This window comes from Sitodiplosis mosellana, unplaced genomic scaffold, assembly GCF_009176505.1.
Source record: "Sitodiplosis mosellana isolate CC-2019 unplaced genomic scaffold, AAFC_SMos_1.0 Smas_scaffold_5, whole genome shotgun sequence".
Taxonomy (NCBI): Eukaryota; Metazoa; Arthropoda; class Insecta; order Diptera; family Cecidomyiidae; genus Sitodiplosis; species Sitodiplosis mosellana.
Window position 1 is genome coordinate 3,324,730 of NW_022595248.1, and position 20,314 is coordinate 3,345,043.

At 38.4% G+C, this 20,314-nt stretch overlaps 2 protein-coding genes across 2 annotated transcripts in view; both read right to left on the reverse strand.

Moving 5' to 3' along the window:
- Positions 1-5,129: 5,129 nt before the first annotated feature.
- Positions 5,130-6,621, reverse strand: LOC129566783 (mitochondrial amidoxime-reducing component 1-like). Its single transcript, XM_055443009.1, has 4 exons — positions 6,530-6,621; positions 6,312-6,420; positions 5,571-6,251; positions 5,130-5,495 (listed from the first exon to the last, which is right to left on the reverse strand). Exons 1-4 carry the CDS (start codon positions 6,534-6,536, stop codon positions 5,306-5,308), a joined length of 987 nt encoding a protein of 328 aa, XP_055298984.1. The 5' UTR covers positions 6,537-6,621; the 3' UTR covers positions 5,130-5,305.
- A 762-nt stretch (positions 6,622-7,383) lies between these two features.
- The window catches only part of LOC129567123 (cadherin-related tumor suppressor), a 155,770-nt gene continuing 142,839 nt past the window's right edge, over positions 7,384-20,314 (reverse strand). The window contains exons 9-12 of the mRNA XM_055443730.1: positions 16,568-16,629; positions 13,022-16,484; positions 11,067-12,900; positions 7,384-10,932 (exon numbers count right to left, since the gene is read on the reverse strand). Of these exons, the coding sequence (XP_055299705.1) occupies positions 8,262-10,932; positions 11,067-12,900; positions 13,022-16,484; positions 16,568-16,629 (8,030 nt within the window). The 3' untranslated portion in view covers positions 7,384-8,261. The remainder of the gene's footprint in view (positions 10,933-11,066; positions 12,901-13,021; positions 16,485-16,567; positions 16,630-20,314) is intronic.

The window sequence follows — 20,314 nt, forward strand, 5'->3', positions numbered from 1 at the left end:
AACATTTCCCCCTTTATAAAAATAAATTTGTGTCGTTATCGATCACATTTTCACGCAAACAAACTCAACTAAGTTTTTTCGGGCAATTTTTTTAAAAGAAATTCTATTTCAATACGTATATACATAGAAATCTAACTCGAAAGTTAATAAGATTTGCTGTGAAAATGACAAAATTCAAAGTTCTAAGATCCAATCGAAAGTACATGACCTATTTGGGCATTTATTCAAATCGTTTAACCGAGCCGACCAATGAATTTTTCAAGTCCTTTTTTACCTACTATTTGTTTGTCGTAATGGCAATTGCTTTGGCGGCAAGCGGTGCATTTGTTCTGAAATACCCGTCCGAAGTCAAGCCCGCTTTGGGTGCGTTTAAAATATGTTTTTCTGCGATTCAGTGTTTAGGCATGTTCCTTGGTATCGGAATCGAAATGATCAAAGTGAAGAATTTACATCTTGAACTACAGCGCATCGTTGATGAAGGTATTTCATTCATTTTATTTCATTTTTTTTCGTTACATGAAACGTACATATTGTACAATGTACATTAAATGTAAATTTCGTTTTTTTTTCTTCCTCGGGTTTCAAAACTTTGGATTTTTTAATCCCAAAACAGATTCTGTGTTTATGTTTAATTATAATCTGTGACTAACTACAAATTTAGATTAAAACGTTATTACCAATACGATAATTGAAAATGTTCAGTTCCATACATTATGATGTACGATGTAGAGTATTGGTTATTGTGGTAGCATTGAATTTAATACAGAAGTTTAGCTGATTTTTTTGATTTTTGGTGACCTAAACTTCATTGTACTGTGTATGGTAAAAAATAAAATGAGTCTGTTTTGTAGGTTCTAACATTTTTCAGAAAAATTCTTCAGGCGTTTTTCAAATGAGCCCCTTGAATTTCCACTTTAAGAATTCAGTTTATCAATATAATGTCATTATTTTATTAACCTTATATGTATCTTAAATAAGATGAAGACAACAGTGAGGTGAACAACATTTACTGGGAATGTGAACAAAAATGTCGAAAACGCACTCAACGATTTACCTATTTTGTGGTTTTCCACACATCCTCATTCACAATTGTTCTGGTGTACGCGCTAATCTGCATCGCTTTTGGGAACTACGACACTTCATCTTGGCACCTATCGTTTTTCATAGTTGTTCCTTTTGACCGAACAAAGGTTTTGGGATGGTTAATGACGTGGATCATTCAGTTTAGTATGGCATTATGTTACGCATTATGCATGACTTCGGTTACGTCATACTTTGTGAGCTGCTGCCACTACATCAATGCCATGGTCGACCATATCAATTTGTTGATCAATTCGGTCGAAACGGACGTCGAACATATGCAAACGGAAAAAATACCACAAAAAGTCGAGAAACTTCGTCAAAAAATCATCGCTCAGCTATGCAATATAATTAAATTTCATAGCATCATCTATGAGTAAGTAATTTTTGGATAAATTGAATTGATGTCGTATCTTTAAACAGAGAAACGTACGACAAGAAATTGGAAAATGTACGAAAAAAGGATAAAATGTATGACAATGAGAGAAAAATAATTTTTTCAACAAGAAAATCCACCTTTTCAACTGTTTTGTCGTGTTTTTTTAGTTTTGGAGTTCATATTTTGTTTTATGCTCTCTTGCGCCCTCCGATCCCGCAGCTTGGTATATTCTGTCATATGCGTTCCCACTTTTAGACATCTCGTTTCCCCCATTCTCCACAAACATTTTCCAAGTTTTTGTTCTGTACTCAGCGATGCACGTCACCAGTTAATCGGCTGGTATACAGTACATTTGACCAGTTGCGACTTCGGTCAAACTTCTGTTGTTGCGAATATGCATCAAAGCATGCTGTGACTCGTGTATATGGTTCACCAGTTACACCGTGTGTGCATGACGTGCGACTTCTCACGAAGTGGTGCTTCGTCTCAGTTCGCGCTGTGCACACACGTTGTAACTCGTAAACCATATACACAAGTCACAGTATGCTTTGATGCATATTCGCAACAACGGAAGTTTGACCGAAGTCGCAACTGGTCAAATGTACTGTGTACCAGCCGATTAACTGGTGACGTGCATCGCTGAGTAGCAAGCTACAAACAGTGTACTGATTTGATTGAATTATTTGACAGGATTTCCAATATGCTGGTAGCCATTAGCAGCGGATCAATATTTGCTCTGCTTCCATCGAATGCCATCTTTCTGTCGATCTCAATGTATGATATCGAAGTGGTACGTACATCGTATAAATATTTTTAATTCCCTTATAATTTTCCACCCAATAACCGATTTCTTTTTCTCAGTCTGTTACAAATTTCGATTCATCAGCTCTATTGTGGGACGTATCTTGTATTCTTTGCGCTTTGTTCTGGCCGGCTTTTATCTCATACTACGCCACTCATACAACCGATCGAGTCTCATCAATTGAAGATATGGTTTACAACTCGAATTGGCGTGATTATCCTCCGGAGCTGCGGAAATACATCATTTTAATCATCGCTCGCTCTCAACGACCGGTCTATTTCAATGGCTTGGGCGTAGTTGGCTGCACTTTGCAGGCGTTTGGAGATGTAAGAATTTCATTGAATTATTTGGATTTTTGAGCTTTAGCTCAAATTTTGTTTTTTTTAATCCTTTTCATAGATCTGCCGAGCATCCTCTTCTTATTACATAACGTTTCGAGCAATTGATCGACGCTAAATTGAATTTATTGAAATACTAAATCGAATGAATTTATAAATTCCTCTATTTTGAAGACTAAATTTATATTGCACCTTTTTGACACAAAGTTTTGGAATATTTGACAGCCAGTTCATAGTTGATTTTTTAAATTAAACTCAAGAGTAGTAGTCTCTCTTTAGTATGTTAATCATTCGACGTAATTCACTCAAGAGTGCTTTGGGTCATGCTTTCGGTAAATACCAACACCGTGATGCGCAATGGTAATATATTCAGCAAATCCAAAACCGTTCAGAGTTCAGTTTGAATTGCTTTTATCCCTATCGGAAGTTCACTGACTTGAACCATAAATAACGTTCAAAATGTCATTTCTAACAAATGCCATTTCCAATATTTGGGTAAACCTTATGATGAAAGCATTTACTTATACTTCCATGTAATCCGTATAGATGCCTTTAGAGCATTCATTGCTGAATATTTTCCATTTACAGCGCACTTTGTTGGTAAATACCGATTTAGCCCAAGTACAGATTAAAGAGTATATTTTTGTCAATTCACGGATGGAAAATGAATGACTGTAACTAAAATCTACAAATTAGCGACTGAAGATAAGAAGTTCTGTTTGAAAAAATTGGAAAAATTGTAAAGTACGATGAGATTTTAGCCAGACAATTTAAATTGGGACATTTTCGACTGTGGTTGCTGTTAAATATGATCATTCTTTTTGTACCAGATATTCGCTTTTAGCCAGTCAAAAATTGGAAAATATTGGGACTGGCTGCTTAGATGTCGGAATATTTGCACCCGTGATAACAAGTTGAGAACTTAGATTCCATACTTGAATAGTGCACAAACAATTTAATTTAATATATAAATTTATTCAATAGAATCTGTATAAGATGCTGTTTGCACATTTAGAATTGCACTTTGTTGTTTCAATGATTGAAACTATGGCAAATTTTATGATTTTATAAAGAAATACTAATTCAAACACATCAATTTCAACAAATCTAAAGTTTTAAAACTGTAATCGAAAGATGATCACATTACGAAAATAAAACGCCACAAATGAGGCAATTTTCATGGGGCGTAGAGTGGTAATGTGTCGAGGAGTAAGAATGACTTTGGCAGTATGACACACAAGCAAATGCTCTTAGATTCACACTCCGATGGGATAGAAAAGAGTTTTATACCTGCTATAGCAAAGAATCGTGCTTTTTGACAGATGTACTAAATTGAATGTTTTCTATGTCGCCCTCTGATTGGTGAAACTAATATCTTCTTGCACGGTTCTGATGAAGATTTTATTTATTGTTTATCCAATTTTATACAAAATCACTTTTCCATTCATAAACCCAATTTAGAAAAGAAAATCACAGTTTTTTCGACTTTTTGCATCAAAATGCCCAAAAAAGAAGAGTGAAAAAAATTGTCATCATCAAGTTTAAAACACGGCACGACCAATTTCATGTCTTGCAACCCAAAATAGTGAATAATGCACAAAAAACGTGCATGGGTAAGATTTAACGTGAGATTTTGTTTAAAAAAAAAGCCCTATATTATCTGACAAAAAAACACTATTACAAAATAATAAATGGCAAATCATTCTTTTGTCTCTTTATAGACATTATATCCCACATTTTCAATTGAAAGTGAATTTTTTTCCATACAACTCATAATGATTGTAATACACAATTACGTGTTTAGTACATTTCATTAAACAATACCGACACTGAACTCACCCTTTTAACGTTGGCAATGGTATCTGTCAAACCAAGGTCGCTTTCTTCGTATACAAATACATGGGTAAGATTTGACGTGAGACGCCAAGACGCCTCTACTAATTTCATTACTGAGGTACAAAGTTGAAACAGAGTCAAATTTAAGCAAGACAGCTTAAATCAAGCTCAATAAATATCAATTAATCAAACACAATGCAAATCAAAATGCACTACATTTTCTTCATACTCAATCACTGCTAATACATTGTATTTTAAAGATTATGCCAAAATCGTATTTATTTTAAGAGTGGAAAAAATTAGTTTTATTTTTCTTTCATATTCTCACAAATGGAGAAGCTGAACAGCATTCAAAAGCTTGGTATTTACGCCTTCTGTTCCGTTTTCCATAAAGATGCCATGACGTCCTCTTGAATAAATTGTAATTCCTGTTGAGAAGTTGTGTTTTGTTATGCAATAAATCGGATATAAGAGCAACAATTTCAAGTTGAAAATTCAGCGTACACCTCTCGACAAAATATAAATTTTCAGCGGAAACTGAGTGTGTTTAAGGATCTGGCCCACCATAGAAGATATTGTGTGATGGCGGTGGTGGTGGTGGCAGAGAGAATGAATGCATTGTCAACAAATAAACGTACAAATTGATATACATGTGTGCTTATTGCACCTTAACGCGGCGTCGAAGGATTTGTGAAAATGAAAAATGTACATTCACTACATCTTGCATAACTCTCCGTTACATTGAAACATGTATCAAAACTCATTTTAATTCAAGTCGACATTTTCCATACATCATAAAACAATGCAATACTATATTTTTACTACCTATATTTTGAAAATAAATTAATTCAATCCAAAAAATGTAAATGTTCAAGCTTCACTGTCGTCGTTGATGTAAACGAAATCGCCAATTGAAATCGTTCCTGGTACACGTATTGCCAAATTTTGGCCCATATAAGGCATGCCATCTAGTGAAGGACGTGTCTTTTTTAATGTTCTTAATGGTTCAAGTTGTGGATTGCGCTCGGCTGTCTCCGGATTTACAGTTGTAAATATGCACCTATAAAAAAGGGAGAAAAATAAGTAAGTTTTGTGCAAAAAGGTGCAATTTTTCAAATTTCACATTCTATCTCACCGTGGACAACGTTTTAATCCACGAAATATAACATTTTCACCAATTCGAATCCATTTCCAATTGTCTTCTTCGTAAGCTGTCGATCCTTGCACAACTAAATTCGGTCGAAATTGTAACGGTACGACCACATGATCGAAGTTAGTGTTTAATTCATCGATCGATGCTTGGTTTATAAGTAAGTAGCTGGTTTCTTCCTGATAGCTGCCAGTGTCTGAATCTTTGTACGCCTTGTATTTGTTTGCTATTTTTGGTTTGACTTTCGCTGCATACGAATGTGGATAGTAAATCAAGCGAACGCTTCCCAGCTTTTCATCAATAAAATTCGATAGCCAATCAGCTGCTTCTTGACCAGCATCAACGCCGCCAACTTCACAATACCACAGCTCTATTTCATTATTAATTGGCAAGTCTTTCAATGTGTCTAAATTTATGACCAAATCACTTTGGTTTGGTGCTGATAAAATGAGTTGATTGCCTTCAACTCTCGGTTGAATAAGCCACATTTTCGGATAAGTTCGACCCGAAATCTGTTTATTGTTAAGTGAAACAGCAAAACAGCGGTCAAACAGATTTTCACATCGCAGTCCAAGCACATGACAATCGAATGAGTCGCGCTTTATTGCACCGCATGATTTCACAGGGTAACAATATAATTCACTGAGTTGACCGACCTTTTTCCATCTGGAATGATTATGTGAAGGTTATCGTAATACTCATTGCAGTCTATTTTTGTCAACTCACTTTGTCGGAATCGACTCGGGGGCATTTCTTTGATACAAATATGCAGCAACTCCAACCGCTGTTGTTGTTAACGCTATGGCTGTTCCAACAATTATCTTTGTTTGATTATCTTCAAAAAAATAAAAACATTCTTTCAGTGACTCAACTTATAATTTTTAATGTAAATTTTTTTTTCCACACCGCGTATTCAATTTACAATTAACAATTTGATTTCTTACCAGCCATTTCGTCTCAAACGCAAGCTCCTCACCGTTTAAGCAGTCAAAACATTCTGAATTGAACTAAATTGAAACATTCAACTCTAAAAATTATGGTCCATTGAAGATGAATGCAATAATCGAGTCACTTTTTCATGCGATAAGATTATCTCTCTAGCGATAATAATTAGCGATTGTGCCGGAAACAACAGCAAAACTGTGTGGTACAGCTGACAAAAACAAACATGAATTGATAACAAACAAACGATTTTCAGTATAAAGTATCAGCATTCACAGTATGTTTATCATTAAATTCTATTATTTAAGCCAAATTAAGTGAAAGTATTGGCTATGCTGAGTTTGAACATCAAATTATTATCGTAAGCACTACATGGAATGTAGTTTTAATCGTAGTATACTTTGTTTTATGCAAGTCATTTTAATATTGTCAAAAATCTATCTATATATATATATAAAACTGAATGTTCGTCTCTCTCTGTGTGTGTGTGTGTGTAGCCAGTTATCTCTCCTTTTTTTAATTCATGGTTTTATTGATATGCTTTCCGTTTGATTTCGCGCGGCCTCAAGAAAGATCTTATAAATGCAGTTTTGATTTTCGAATTGAATTTTCAAAAGTTTGAAGAAAAAAATTTAAATTGTTTTTCGATACAACGTATGTACATTAATTTGGATTGATGGCAATGAAATATTATATGTGTACCATATTATACCACACTTATTGTCGCTAATACATTCACACACAATCAGTGTGTGCATAACTACAGCATAACGACCGTTTTCAGCGTGTATTTGTATTTGAGCCGCTGTATCTATTTATCTGCAATCATAAAAAATACGTTAAATAAAACATTGAATTTTATTGTGCATTTTGAACTGTTTTTTTTATTAATTTATTTTTCTTTAAAATTTCGGGTAGTTTTACATCTAAAATTTACAAAATTTTAAATTAAAAGAAACGCACTCCAACCAATATGTCTCACATAACATTTGAATGTTTTGGAATTTATTTGCAGTTAAATTTCAAAATTGATTGACAGTGAGAAACTAACTGACTTTTAAGCTAGTTTGAACTATCTATATTTAAAAAAACGATATCCTTGCACTAATGAGTTTTATTTACATTGGGTAAAAATACAGTCTTCATTAATAGTCAAGAATGCTAAGAATTAATGTCATGTTTTGTTTTGTTTTGTTTTGACCTACGTAAAATTAGTGGTTGAAATTATTTCTGGGACAGAAACACTCGTTTCCGTCAATTTTTTGTTGTCCTATGCTTAAAACGTATAAAACCATATGGCAAGACGCTTTACATCGATCAATTCTCTTCTTATGTTTTTCTTTCATCACCTTTATCTCATTTTAATTCTATGTAAATAAATGTTAGCGGCTAATTTCGTTTAGGGCTATTATTAACATTCGGCAACATAATTAGGATTTTTCTTTTGATCGAAAATATAGCACAATTTTTAATTATTATCGACACAATTTATTGTTTGTTCGTTTCGTAAGACAATTTTGAATTTTTTTTTTTTGTTTATACTACGAAATAGTTTCGTCAAATTCGTTGATTATTTTCTTTCATTCTTAATCAAACGAAGCTAACAACAGCTTGATACAAGGTGTCGCTTCATCTCCAATAATTTCGATTCAAAAATCGTATATTTGCAAGTGTTTATATATTGAAATTCATTCCATTTTTTTTTACAAATCTCCTTCATCTACTCCTACATTTTTATACATATTCCTCTGGTGGATTTTGTACGTTGTTTGGCATATGCCGTATTGGTGGCAATACATTTCCATTTACTGAATCAGGTAATTCGGCAATGTCATTGAAAACGCCCATTAATTTCTCGAAATTCAAACCCCAATTCAGCAGATAGTCCCATCCGAGTGTTGAAGGTGATGCGGCATTCTGTGGCCGGTACATATTGCTAATGTGATTTGAGAGTTCGTCATCCGAAGCGACCAAAGTGCTGAGCGATCCACGAAATGATGAGTCAAAGCCGTCATACGATGGAGGTGGCAATGGTGGTGGTTTATTTGCCATATCAGCTCGTTCATTCTCTCGATCCGAATCGATGATTTGTCGATCTGAATCTAGGATTTCTCGATTCGGATCGATCATGTGTCTGTTTAGATCATCGTATTCAATTTCGGAGCAAGTAAAACTGTCATTGGCATCACTCTCATCAGTCGATGTTGAGCTTTGTGCATCAACATTTGAGTGCAAATGACTTAAATGATGTGAACCACCCGCTCGTGGTACTTCACTGCTCAACGTTGACACTAGGCTTGAAGTTCGTGGTCGAACATTTAACCGTTGAATTTCCTCAGCTGTCAGTCCCATTGGCGGGCTAATGGCTTTCATCTTTGGTTGCGGTGGTACCGGTTTTGTTCGGCTCGCACTTGAACTTTGACCGGATAACTGTGACATCACCGGGCTATTTAAACTACGTTCGCTGTTACTGTGCAACGCATCTTTGCCAACACCGCCCGAACTCGAGGTCGTTGCGAGCAATGCACTCTGGAGCGGTTTGCCGGATATATCGTGCAGTGTAAGAATGCGCGGTCGTTGTGAACTGAGCTCAGAGCTGGGCGATAGACGAGCTAACGGTGTGCTTTGATGCTGGCGAATGCCATTTGTTGATTGTGTCTGACTAGTTTGTGGTGGAATGCGAGGAAATGGGCTCGCATGATGTGGCGAATGCCGATGCTGTTGCTGTGGTGCGCTTGGAGTGTGTTTGTGATGGGTGTACGATGAAACTGGCGGTGGTGTTGCTTTGTATTTTCGTACACCGCCCGCTTCGCGATAGCCTTTGTAATGGTAAACAACGTCAATGTCGGATGGTGCAATCGAACTGGCATTTTCCAAATCGTAATGCTCTGGGAAGCCACTTTCACTCAAATCAACACCTCCAGGATGGTCGTGAGCATGATGTTGATTGGGCATTGGAATCGAGTGTTCATCTCGTAACGGTGGACTTTTGCTAACCACCTCTCGTTCGATTATATCTGGTCGCTGGGGTCGTTGATGTTCATTCGTGATATCGCGTTCTTTATACTTTTTCGATATCAACTCTGGGCCGACAATATGGTGCGGTCGAATGATGTCGGCATTTTCTCCGTGAAAACCAACAGACGCATCGGGTGAATGCAATCCACGACTGATGACACAATCATTTGTCGATGATCCCATACCACTGCCAGCCAACAGCGTCGATCCAGCTGAATGTTTGTTCTGAATTGAACCAGGGCCACCCGATTTCTCTTTGTATTGCTTCCGCCACCGAAATACGACGAACGACGCGAAAATAGCGACAAGCAGAATTACGAAGAAAATGATCACCAGTGTAATTCCAATGCTCAATGGATCGGTTGTTTGAGCGGCTCCAATTCCAGCGATACTATGACAACCTTGATAAACTCGGCCGTGTGAAAGGATCTCCTTGAAAATACTGCCCGATCCGTTGAACGGTTGAATTTCATTGTTGATGGTGAAATTGGCAAAACATCCTTCGAAACCTGGTGGCATATTGTCTTTGCCAAACAATTCACGTCTTGCACTACCGATTGAAAGTGTTGTCAAATATGGATCAAGGAAATCGTGTACATTTGGTGCATCCAATTCATCGCCGACTCGTTTGCCATCCACATAAATGGCCAACGCTCGATTGTATGAATACAATGTAACATTGTGCCATTTGCCATCGGACAAACTTTCCAAGCCGTTTATCGTCATATTCACCGCATACGATTGATTTGATTGGTACACAATTTTACCGTTTCTCAGTTCAAGCGAGGTGTAATGTTTGTTAGTTGCCGTATAGAAAATCAAGCCATTGGGTCGAAGTGTTCGGAACCGCATACTCATCGATTTTGGCACATCAAATCCATCGGATGTGGCAAATGTGGCGTTGTTTGAAATTTGTGATCGTTTATTGCGTTTTCCAAAGTTTGTTGACCATGCATTCATTCCGAAGTAGAAATTCTCCAGCAATTGCATACGACGATGCTTTTCGGATATTAGGAATTCGACGAAACCACCATCACCAAGCGAAATTGCGTCAAGTGAATTGTAACAGTCGGGCGACAATAGATTGCCACCACATCGACACATTGAGTAATGGAAACGATCGGAACAGTCAGAGAATGAACCACATCGTGTTAACGTTGGATTTTGTGGCAAAGTTTGTGTACATGAGCCGGATTTTCGGTTGCAAGTTGGTAGAATTCCTTTCGATTTGATTGGACTGCTTAGGTTCAGTGCACGGCCATTGATCGAAACGCTGTGCATACAACCGACAAAGTCATCGGAATGGATTTGGCCAGGTCGTTCCAGTACTGGATCAGCTGACGATAAGCCGCCAATATAGAGTGGGTGCTTGTTGAAGTTTAGCGTTCTGAAATGGGACGGAAAGTATTTGTTTTAGATTGAATTCATGAAGAAAATCAGATTTTTTTTTTAAAACGAAAACTCTTTCTGAAATTAAAAAATGAAATGATTTATGTTTTAAAAAAAGATTCGATATCTTACCCAGTCAAACCGATATCATCGGAGTAGCATGACGCATCACCCGGGCGGCATTCATCACAGGAATCGCCATAATCGGTGCACTTCGCCACACTCAATGACATAACACGTCCATTTCTCGTTGCTGTAACTTTGTGCCATTGGCCGTTTGCAATATTTCCTTCTACGTTGCTCGTCACCACTGACGTAATAGCCGTTAGCGATCCACCAAATGAAAATATGGCCTTTCCTTGCACCAATTCCATTGCAATGAAATCAGATCGTCCTCCGCTTTGCACGCCATAATTGTACATGAGCAATGCGTTTGGTTTTGTCGTCGCGAAAATGATTGAAATATCATTCGTTGCCGCATCCAGTGATGGGAATGACATGTACGACAATTCTTGGAATCCAAATGTGGCACGTTCACAGTGTCGTCCGTAACGGCCATCGGGACAACTGCATTTGTACCCAGGTTTCAAACTGATACACTGACCACCATACAAGCATGGGTTTGGTCGGCACGAATCGGATACGGTTTCGCATTGATTTCCACGATATCCGGGTCGACACAAGCAGAAGAATGACGATCCATCAGGGCTTTCGCGACATGAACCACCGTTTTTACATGGACTGTTACTGCACACATCACCCTTATCCAAATGGCATCGTTTGCCTTCACGGTGTAGCGGGCAAATGCACTGGAAGTCATAGCCTTGTCGTCTGCAATGGGCACCCAATTCGCATGGATTTGGTGAGCATGGATCTTGACGCTTATCACACTTTTGACCGGTGTAACTGTCGGAGCATTTGCACGTAAAGTCATGATTGACCAAAGGCGATGTGAATATCAAATTTTGACTATCAACCGTTTCGATTTCTTTGTAAACTTGGATTTGTTCGCTGCAAATGCCTCCGTTATCACAAGCATGATCGTTGCACGGCGAGAAACCAATCACAATATTCTGAACTTGAAGCAATTGTTTCAAAGCATCATATTTTTTAATCAATTTCTCCGTGATGTAAGTTGGCACTTGGTATCCGGTTGCCACATTCTTAACAGCCATCGTCAAGTCTAAGCTCTCATTTCGATTGCGCAAACTGTACAAAATGACATCGTCTCCTGAATCAAGCGATGATTTCACAAGGTCCAAAAAGTTTTGATAGAACGAATACAGGAAAGTCTCAGCGCTCATATTCTTCACGTGGATTGTGATGGAATTTTCCACCGTTTGGTTATCGAAGAAAGCAAATTCGACGTCGAAAGATGAAATCACATCAGTATGAGTGCCATCATTGCCGGATATTGAATATGAATAGCTACGAATCGATGTGGTCGTTGTTGTGTGCAATTCACATTCGCTTGGTATACTCAATCCATTTGGATTGTTACGTTCTTTCAGTATTTTACAGTTGTAGTCACCGGTTGTATCCAAGTCATTGGGTTTTACATCGGCAACTTTACCAATTGGAATTTGATGATTGAACGCGTAGACAAGGATTCGTGCATTGCGTGACGTTGATGGCATATCATTTTGATCAATGATATTTACGGTGATTTGATGTTGTGAACGCATTTTCGGTCTTCCACTGTCTTCAACCTCAACGGTGACATCGAGTTGTGGCGTTGATTCACGATCGATAATACGAGTCGTTCGCATCACTCCGGTAGATTTATCGATAGACACAAACGATTTATGACGACCGCCAACGAGATAGTACGAGAATGGCGCTCCATTTGGTGGTAAATCCGGATCCTTTGCCGAGAGAGTCATGACAGTTGAACCGATTGGCTCATTTTCGGAAATATAACCAATTTTATCTTCAGCATCAAAGATTGGGCCATTGTCGTTAACATCTGAATTGGGAATGAAAAGGGAATTTTTGAGTGAAATGGTTCAATTGTCTTTTTGAAATGCTCAAATTGGAAAAATAATCAAATTTTTTATCCCAATTCAATGTGAGAATGTCAAACTTACCTAAAACTGAAATCAAAACGGTGGCCGTTCCAGTTTGTGGTGGCAGCCCAGTATCAATAGCTCCAATTAAAACACTGTACTCGGAAATTGTCTCTCGATCCAATATTCGGGCCGTTTCAATGAATCCAGTTTGTGGATCCACCTTAAACGATTGATTTGTATTTCCACCAATAATGGAGTAGCTAAATTGGTTATTCTGTGCGCGTACATCCTTATCAACAGCTTTAACAGCAATGATTTTGGTGCCCAACGAAGCGTCTTCCTGCACACTAGCTTCGTATTTGTGTTGTAAGAATTCCGGTGGATCATTTCCATCTTGAATCGAAATGATAACTTGAGCTTCATCGGTGTCATTTCCATGAATGCCTCCGAAGTTCTTGGCCATAACCGTTAAAACTACACGGCTTTGTGTCTCACGATCCAAATTCCGTGCAACGCGAATAACGCCCGTATCACAGTGAATGCTAAATCCTTTGTCGTTGCTCGAACCAACCAGCAAATAGTACACTTTTCCGTCATCGCCGGCATCCTTGTCGGTGGCTTGAATGATGCCAACATTCGTTCCAATCTCGGCCGATTCGGAAACATCGAAGTGGAACACGGGTTGCAAGAATGTCGGATAAAATTCATTGACACCAGTTATGTGAACAATGACAATAGCTGTGCTTGACATCGGCGAATCTGGATTGGTGGCCTTGATGGTGAGTTGAAATTCATTTTCTTCTTCAAAATCGAAGCTGACGCGTGACGTAATTTCACCAGTCGTTGGTGAAATGTTGAACAATTGCGAATTCATGCCGTTAATGATTGAATAACGAATGATGGCATTTCGCGGTGAATCCTTATCGGTGGCCGTAGCTTTGAAGATCAAACTGTTGATTGGGGAATTTTCCGCCAGATAAGCATGATATTCACTTTGATTGAAAACTGGTGGATGATCATTGATATCGGTTAGCGTTACCGTCAACATTGCAACAGCTTCTTTCGGTTTGAAACCCAAATCCTGAGCCGTAATATTCAAATGATACTCTTGAATCACATCGTAGTCCAATGATTCTCTAATTGTAATTGTACCAGTGATGGAATCCACGGCGAATTCTTTGCGTTCATTTCCACCGGAAATGCTGTAACGAACCATTCCATTTGGACCTTCATCATTATCTGTTGCATTTATGGTTAATATGGCCGATCCAATTGGTTCATTTTCCGGAACAATCACTTGATAGCTTAATGTTGTGAAGACGGGACTGTAACGATTCTCTCCGGTGATAACGATTGTAACTTCAGTTTCATCCTGTTGTGCCGGTACGCCACGGTCAACAGCACGAACAATCAATTTGTATTTCTTTCCTGGTTCATTAGCTAAACGTCCTGCAACTGAAATCCATCCGTTGGTCTTGTCAATCGTAAAGTTACCAGCTCCATTTCCACTAACAATGATATAATCAATTTCCGCATTGATTCCAAAGTCAAACTCATCTTTTGCAATAACTTGCACGACCTTCTGTCCAATTTCAGCGTCACTTGGTGCTGGTGATAGGTATTTGTTCTGCTCGAATTTCGGTGCGTTATTATTTGAATCGACAACATTGATGTTAACCAAACATTCGGAGTACATTGGTGGTTTTCCATTGTCGATGGCAAGAACAGTCAGCGAATACATATTTTCCGGTGACAAAACCATATGCGAATGACGATAGTGAAGAGTTCGTTTGCTATAGAGTTCACCAGAAGCCGGATCAATGCTGAATATATCCGATGGCTGTTGGAATGAGTAGGATATAATCGAATTTGGTCCTTGCTTATCGGGATCCGTTGCAATCACTTGACCAACAAGCCGACCACTTGGCTGTAATTCAAGGAAGTTGAAACTGTACGAACTGTGCTCAAACTCTGGAGCATTGTCGTTTTGATCTTGAATTGTGATGGTCAGTGCGGTTTCAGCTCGCCAAGCACCATCAAAAGCGGCCACTTTCAGTACATATTCGTCTTGTTGCTCACGATCGAGGTGTTCGGTGACAGTAACATTACCCGAAATTGGATCAATCGAGAATTTATTGCCCGGATTCTCGGTGAAACTATAAGTTGCGTTTGCATTTTCACCACTATCCAAATCCGACGATGTAACTTTGATGACAAATGTGCCAATTTCAGCATTTTCCGTAACATTCACGCTGAATAAACGCGAAAAACGTGGTGGATTATCATTTTTATCCAAAACGGACACCAAAACAGTGGCCGTTCCGCTTCGTTGTGGCACACCTTGATCGATGGCTTGAACGAGAATCTCGTAGTTTGCAATGTTTTCACGATCCAATTTCATTGTTGTGAAAATTTCGCCGGAATCTGAATCAATTTCGAAGGAACCGTCAAAGTCGGTCAAAAGTCGATATGTGATGACACCATTCTCTCCTGAATCCGCGTCATTCGCCAATACTTTGCACACTAGAACTGGTGGACTTTCCTCTTCCAGCACTTCGTCATGATAAATCAATTGATCCATAACCGGTGAGTTGTCGTTTGTGTCGGTAACGTTCAAAACTAATTTCACAACGCTTCGAAGACTTGGTCGATCGTTGTCAGCTGCTTCGATCCAAACTTCGTAAATTTGTGATTTTTCATAGTCCAATCCGGCTTTATCAATTGCAACTTCACCGGAATTTGCATCAATTTTCAGCGCATCGTACACATTACCGCCGGCGATAGCATATTTGATTGCTCCATTCGATCCTTTCTTTGGAGATGTTGCTTGGATTTTTGTGATAATTCTTCCTTCGGCAATGTCTTCGGGTAATGTGAACTGTGCTTGTGCCAAATACGAAAATGTCGGAAACAAATGTGCTGGTCGTAGAAGAATGGTTAATTCAGCACTCGTTGTTTTACTATTCTCGCCTTGATCACTGGCCCAAACGATTAAACTGTACACTTTATCGATACCATGTCCATCTGAGAGATCGTCAATCGTTCTGATTACACCGGTGTTATTGTCAACGGTAAATTTAGCCGCATCTTTTCCACTGATTGAATACAATATGCGACTATTCCTGCCTTCATCGATATCGATGGCATGCGCACCAAACACAAATTGGCCCGCTTCAATCAGATCGGGCACATTGACGTTGAATGAGCTTTGCTTAAATGTTGGACTATTATCATTTTCATCCGTAACAACGATGGTTAGATTTACAGCTGTTGCTTTTGGTTCGGTCGGTGAACTGTCTTGTGCCATCAATGTCATGTAATACACACTGACGGTTTCACGATCCAAAATTGAGGCGGTCGTTATTTCACCGGTGTCGGAATCAATACGAAAACTTCCAACATTCTCGCCCAACAAACTGAAACGGATTTTTGCATTCAAACCAGCATCTCTGTCAGTCGCTTGGGGCTGCAATACTTTTGTGCCAATTGATAGATTCTCTTTTATCGTTGCATGATAACTTTGACGAGTGAAAACAGGAGCCTGAAAATATTCGGACGGAATTGAATTAAAATGTGGTCGAAACTGAAGAGAGAAATGGAGACAAATAAATTGATTATTTTTACCTGATCATTCATGTCTTCAACGATTACTTTAACAGTTCCGGTGCCAGTCAATGGTGGCGAACCTAGAATTGTGAGAGGAAAAGAAATATTTTGAGTAAGCTCATCAAAAATGGATATGAAATATGGAGAATTTTGTTGTTGATCGATTTAAAAAAATCGATTTCATATTGCAAAACATTTTGAATGGGCAAATTTTGATTCATTCATTCCAAAAGAAAGAACCAAGACCATAGAATTCAATCGAAACAATGTTGAAATCATCAAGTGAAAATGAAATTGCATCGATGATTATGAATTAATTGCGTTATTTCAGTTGGATGCAATCAAAATAATTCCATCAATTTAAAATGAGGAACTATAGCGAAGATACATTTTGGTTCTGACGAAGAACTTGCGAAACAATCATCGCGTTTCTGTGCAATATTCGGATGGTTTATTTTCATGATAAATGAACATGATCATATAAAATCTGTCTGGGTTCAGTGCATGTTATGTAGTGTGTGTCTTTTTTTCTTTCTCGTCGATTTTCTGTTTTTTTTTTCTCTTTTAAACTTGTACATATTTCGCTGTAAACGATCACAAAGGAAGTGTGATTTATGAACACACACAATGCCCTCACGTTGTCATCATCATCGTCGTCGTTGTCGTCATTTGCTCTTGCAAGTGTACAAGCGCAAGAGTCCACGCGAGTGTTGCGACGATGCCTGAGAGAGAATTTCATTTGAAAAATGCACTGTGTGAGTCAGATGTTAGTTGTTTGTTTTTTCTGTTGATTTTTTGTTGTTGTATTATTTCCTTTGAAAATGGCAAAACCGCAACTCAGCAACACACATTGAGACGAGAGTGAGTGAGAGAGCACACGAGAAAATGAAAGGAAAACAAATATAACCGCTTAACAGTGCATTAAATATCAACTAAAAGTTAAGTAAATGAAACGAAACGAGTATCACACGTACTACACCGAAAAGAAGCTGAGCAATAACAACAACAACAATAAAAGCAACGAAAAAAAAGTGAAGCGAGTATATGGTTGCGGTGATGAAGTCGCAGACAATCAATGGACGAAACGACACACCGAATATACAACAACAACAACAACAACAACAACGACCGACGAGGGAAAAAAGGCGATCAATGCATACCTAGAACTTGGTAGTTGGGCTCTGTTGTTTTAACGATGGCAAATGGAAAACGATCGCAACGAAAAAACGAGAGAAACAAAGAGGCTTTTTATCAGAAATTAAGAGTCACGACATTTTGCCGGAAAGTTTTTCACATATCCGCAGAGCGGGCAAACGAGCAAGCAGGCTGAGCAGCGGAAAAGAGACGGAGTCAAACGGAGAGAGGGAGATAGAGTCAAAGCCATTAAGGACTTTGAGCACACAGTTGGTGTGTGAGATACTCTCTTTGCTTTGCTGTGCGACGGTTTTTAGACCAAAATTGAGTGCGCAAGCGGGCGTGCGCACACACAAAAGAGATTCACCTAGTCCATTTAAACATGTAGTACGGTAATTCTACATAATATTATTGTTATTTTTGAGTTTAATTCGTTGTTTGCCATTGATTTTATTTGCTTACATTGTGTGCTTTTATTTTTCGTTTCTTTTCATTCTTTGGCTGTTGCTCTCTCGTTGCTGTCGATTCATTTAATGTGAGTAATTTTCGTTTCGTTTGAGTTTTTTTTCCTTTGGTCTCTTTTGCTGTGTTACTTCGATTCATCGCTAGCCGCGATGGATTTTGTGTGTTTTTTTTTGTTGCTTCGTTCATATTGTCGCTGCAAACAAGACCATTTTTACTTAATGTGTGTTCGATGTACGTATTGTGGTCGTGTTTAGAGATTTTTGTCGCGAAAACGAAATATAATAAGTAATAATCATGCGAATGAAAGTTATTGTGTTTGGGAGATAAAGGGAGGGAGCAAGGTTAGAGCGAACAACAAAAAAAAACTTGACCGGTAATTGTTGTGTGTATTTGGTGGTTTTTAGCCAAGTCCATAAATCTGTTCGCTCACATGTGAGGCCACGTTGAAATGCAAGCACTCACGCATGCACTCCATCGGTTCGATTCTTGAACGAAGAGCAAAATATGTACGATCTTCGATTCGACGAGCTTAATTTTTGTGTGTGTAGCTGTTCAGCAGCGAGATGTTGTTGGTGGTTGTTTTATTTTTCTTTCGCAAATCAACCGCTTCCCACATTAAACAATCAAGAAACCCAGGTTCACCGAAAACGTTTTAGATCGATACTAGCATGAACCGTTTTATTGGCAACGAGAAATGCGAATTAGACATGAACAACGCGATTAAAGTTACATCGAAATGAGTATTGAATGAAGAAAAAAAGCACGCCGAGTCGTCGGCGGTGGTGTACTATGTTATTGTCATTGTTATGATTATGCGCGTGATGAATTTCCTAGATTGGAATTTGCGATAGAACGAGCCCAAATAACAAACTTTAAATGACAATAAACTAGGCATTGATCGTGCACAGCAATATCTCGTTCGTTCTATTGTCCTCCTCGCCACCCGCTCGTTCCGATCGAATAAATTACATTTTAAAAGATGTTTTCGCTTCAGCTCGCGACCACATGTTAAATTCTAATTAACAATCTTCTTCCGTGTTGTTTGTAACGAGAAGGGAAATCGTATGGTTTTTTTTTTCTCTTCAGATTTTTTGTGAAATTCGATGACTTTTTTTTGTCAAATTCGTTTAGATTTCCGTCCGAAAAAAATAAATTCCATCACTTGGTGGAACTGCAAATTCACCGTTTATGCATCAGCTGCTACCACAAATTCTGGCATTTTGCCCATTTGACTGTTTTTTTTTTTCTCGTATTTCTACTTATTATTTTCCCCCTTGTAAATGCCGCGTGTGCTTTTTCCTGCATTGCAAAATTCCCGAGAAATTATTAAGTGTTTTGTGATAGAGATAGAAAATTATGATTCTATCGGCAGTGCAGCAGCGGCAGCAACATCAGCAGGGCAAAGAAAGAATGGTGTACACAGCACAGCACAGCACAGCACAGCACAGCAAAGAGAAAAATAAAAGATCAAGTACACAAACAGAGACCAGTGGTAATAACATACATAAATTGCATAAATGAAACGGTGTAATGTGATGCAGAGAGTATAGAGAGGCGTGTCGACAGTCGCCGTAAACCAAGAGAGTCGGCGTGTGTATGGAAATGGCCATTGCATTGGATTGCGGTGATTTTGTGCATATTCGTGACGTCACGAAACCCTTAGGGGTTGCTTTATTTGCTGTGTATGCATGCGGATTCCTTGTGCAGCAAGAGAGTTGCAGCATTACAGCAGCAGCCGAAGCGCTGTACAGTGTAAGAATGGGAGAGAGAATGTGCATTGAAATTTACATTTCCGATCGACCGATCGACGCAGACACACAGCAAGTTGTTGAGCAACTTTATAACTTGTAATCATTGCAGGGAACAAAATCGACACAAAGAAGTGCATTATTTTAAGCGAATTTTTCATTGATTTGCTTAAAAACGACGAAAAAAAATGCAACAACAGCTACATCGAAAAAAAAAGTTGCAACGGCGAATTACGAAATCACCATCACACATTGATAAGTTGGCCATTTTGAAATTGAACGGCATCTGATTGGTTTTTATGATCGATTTAATTGTTTGGAATTGAATTTAAAGAAAAAAGAAAAAGAAAAAAAGAGTGTATACATGTTGCAACAGCGACGATGACGATCAATCGGTTCGCCTCGCCGAGGTGATGTT

Coding starts and splice junctions, on each gene's coding strand:
- LOC129566783 (XM_055443009.1), bottom strand. Junction 6,252..6,311: donor CCCGAGTCGATTCCGACAAA/GTGAGTTGACAA, acceptor TAATCATTCCAG/ATGGAAAAAGGTCGGTCAAC. Junction 5,496..5,570: donor GGATTAAAACGTTGTCCACG/GTGAGATAGAAT, acceptor CCTTTTTTATAG/GTGCATATTTACAACTGTAA.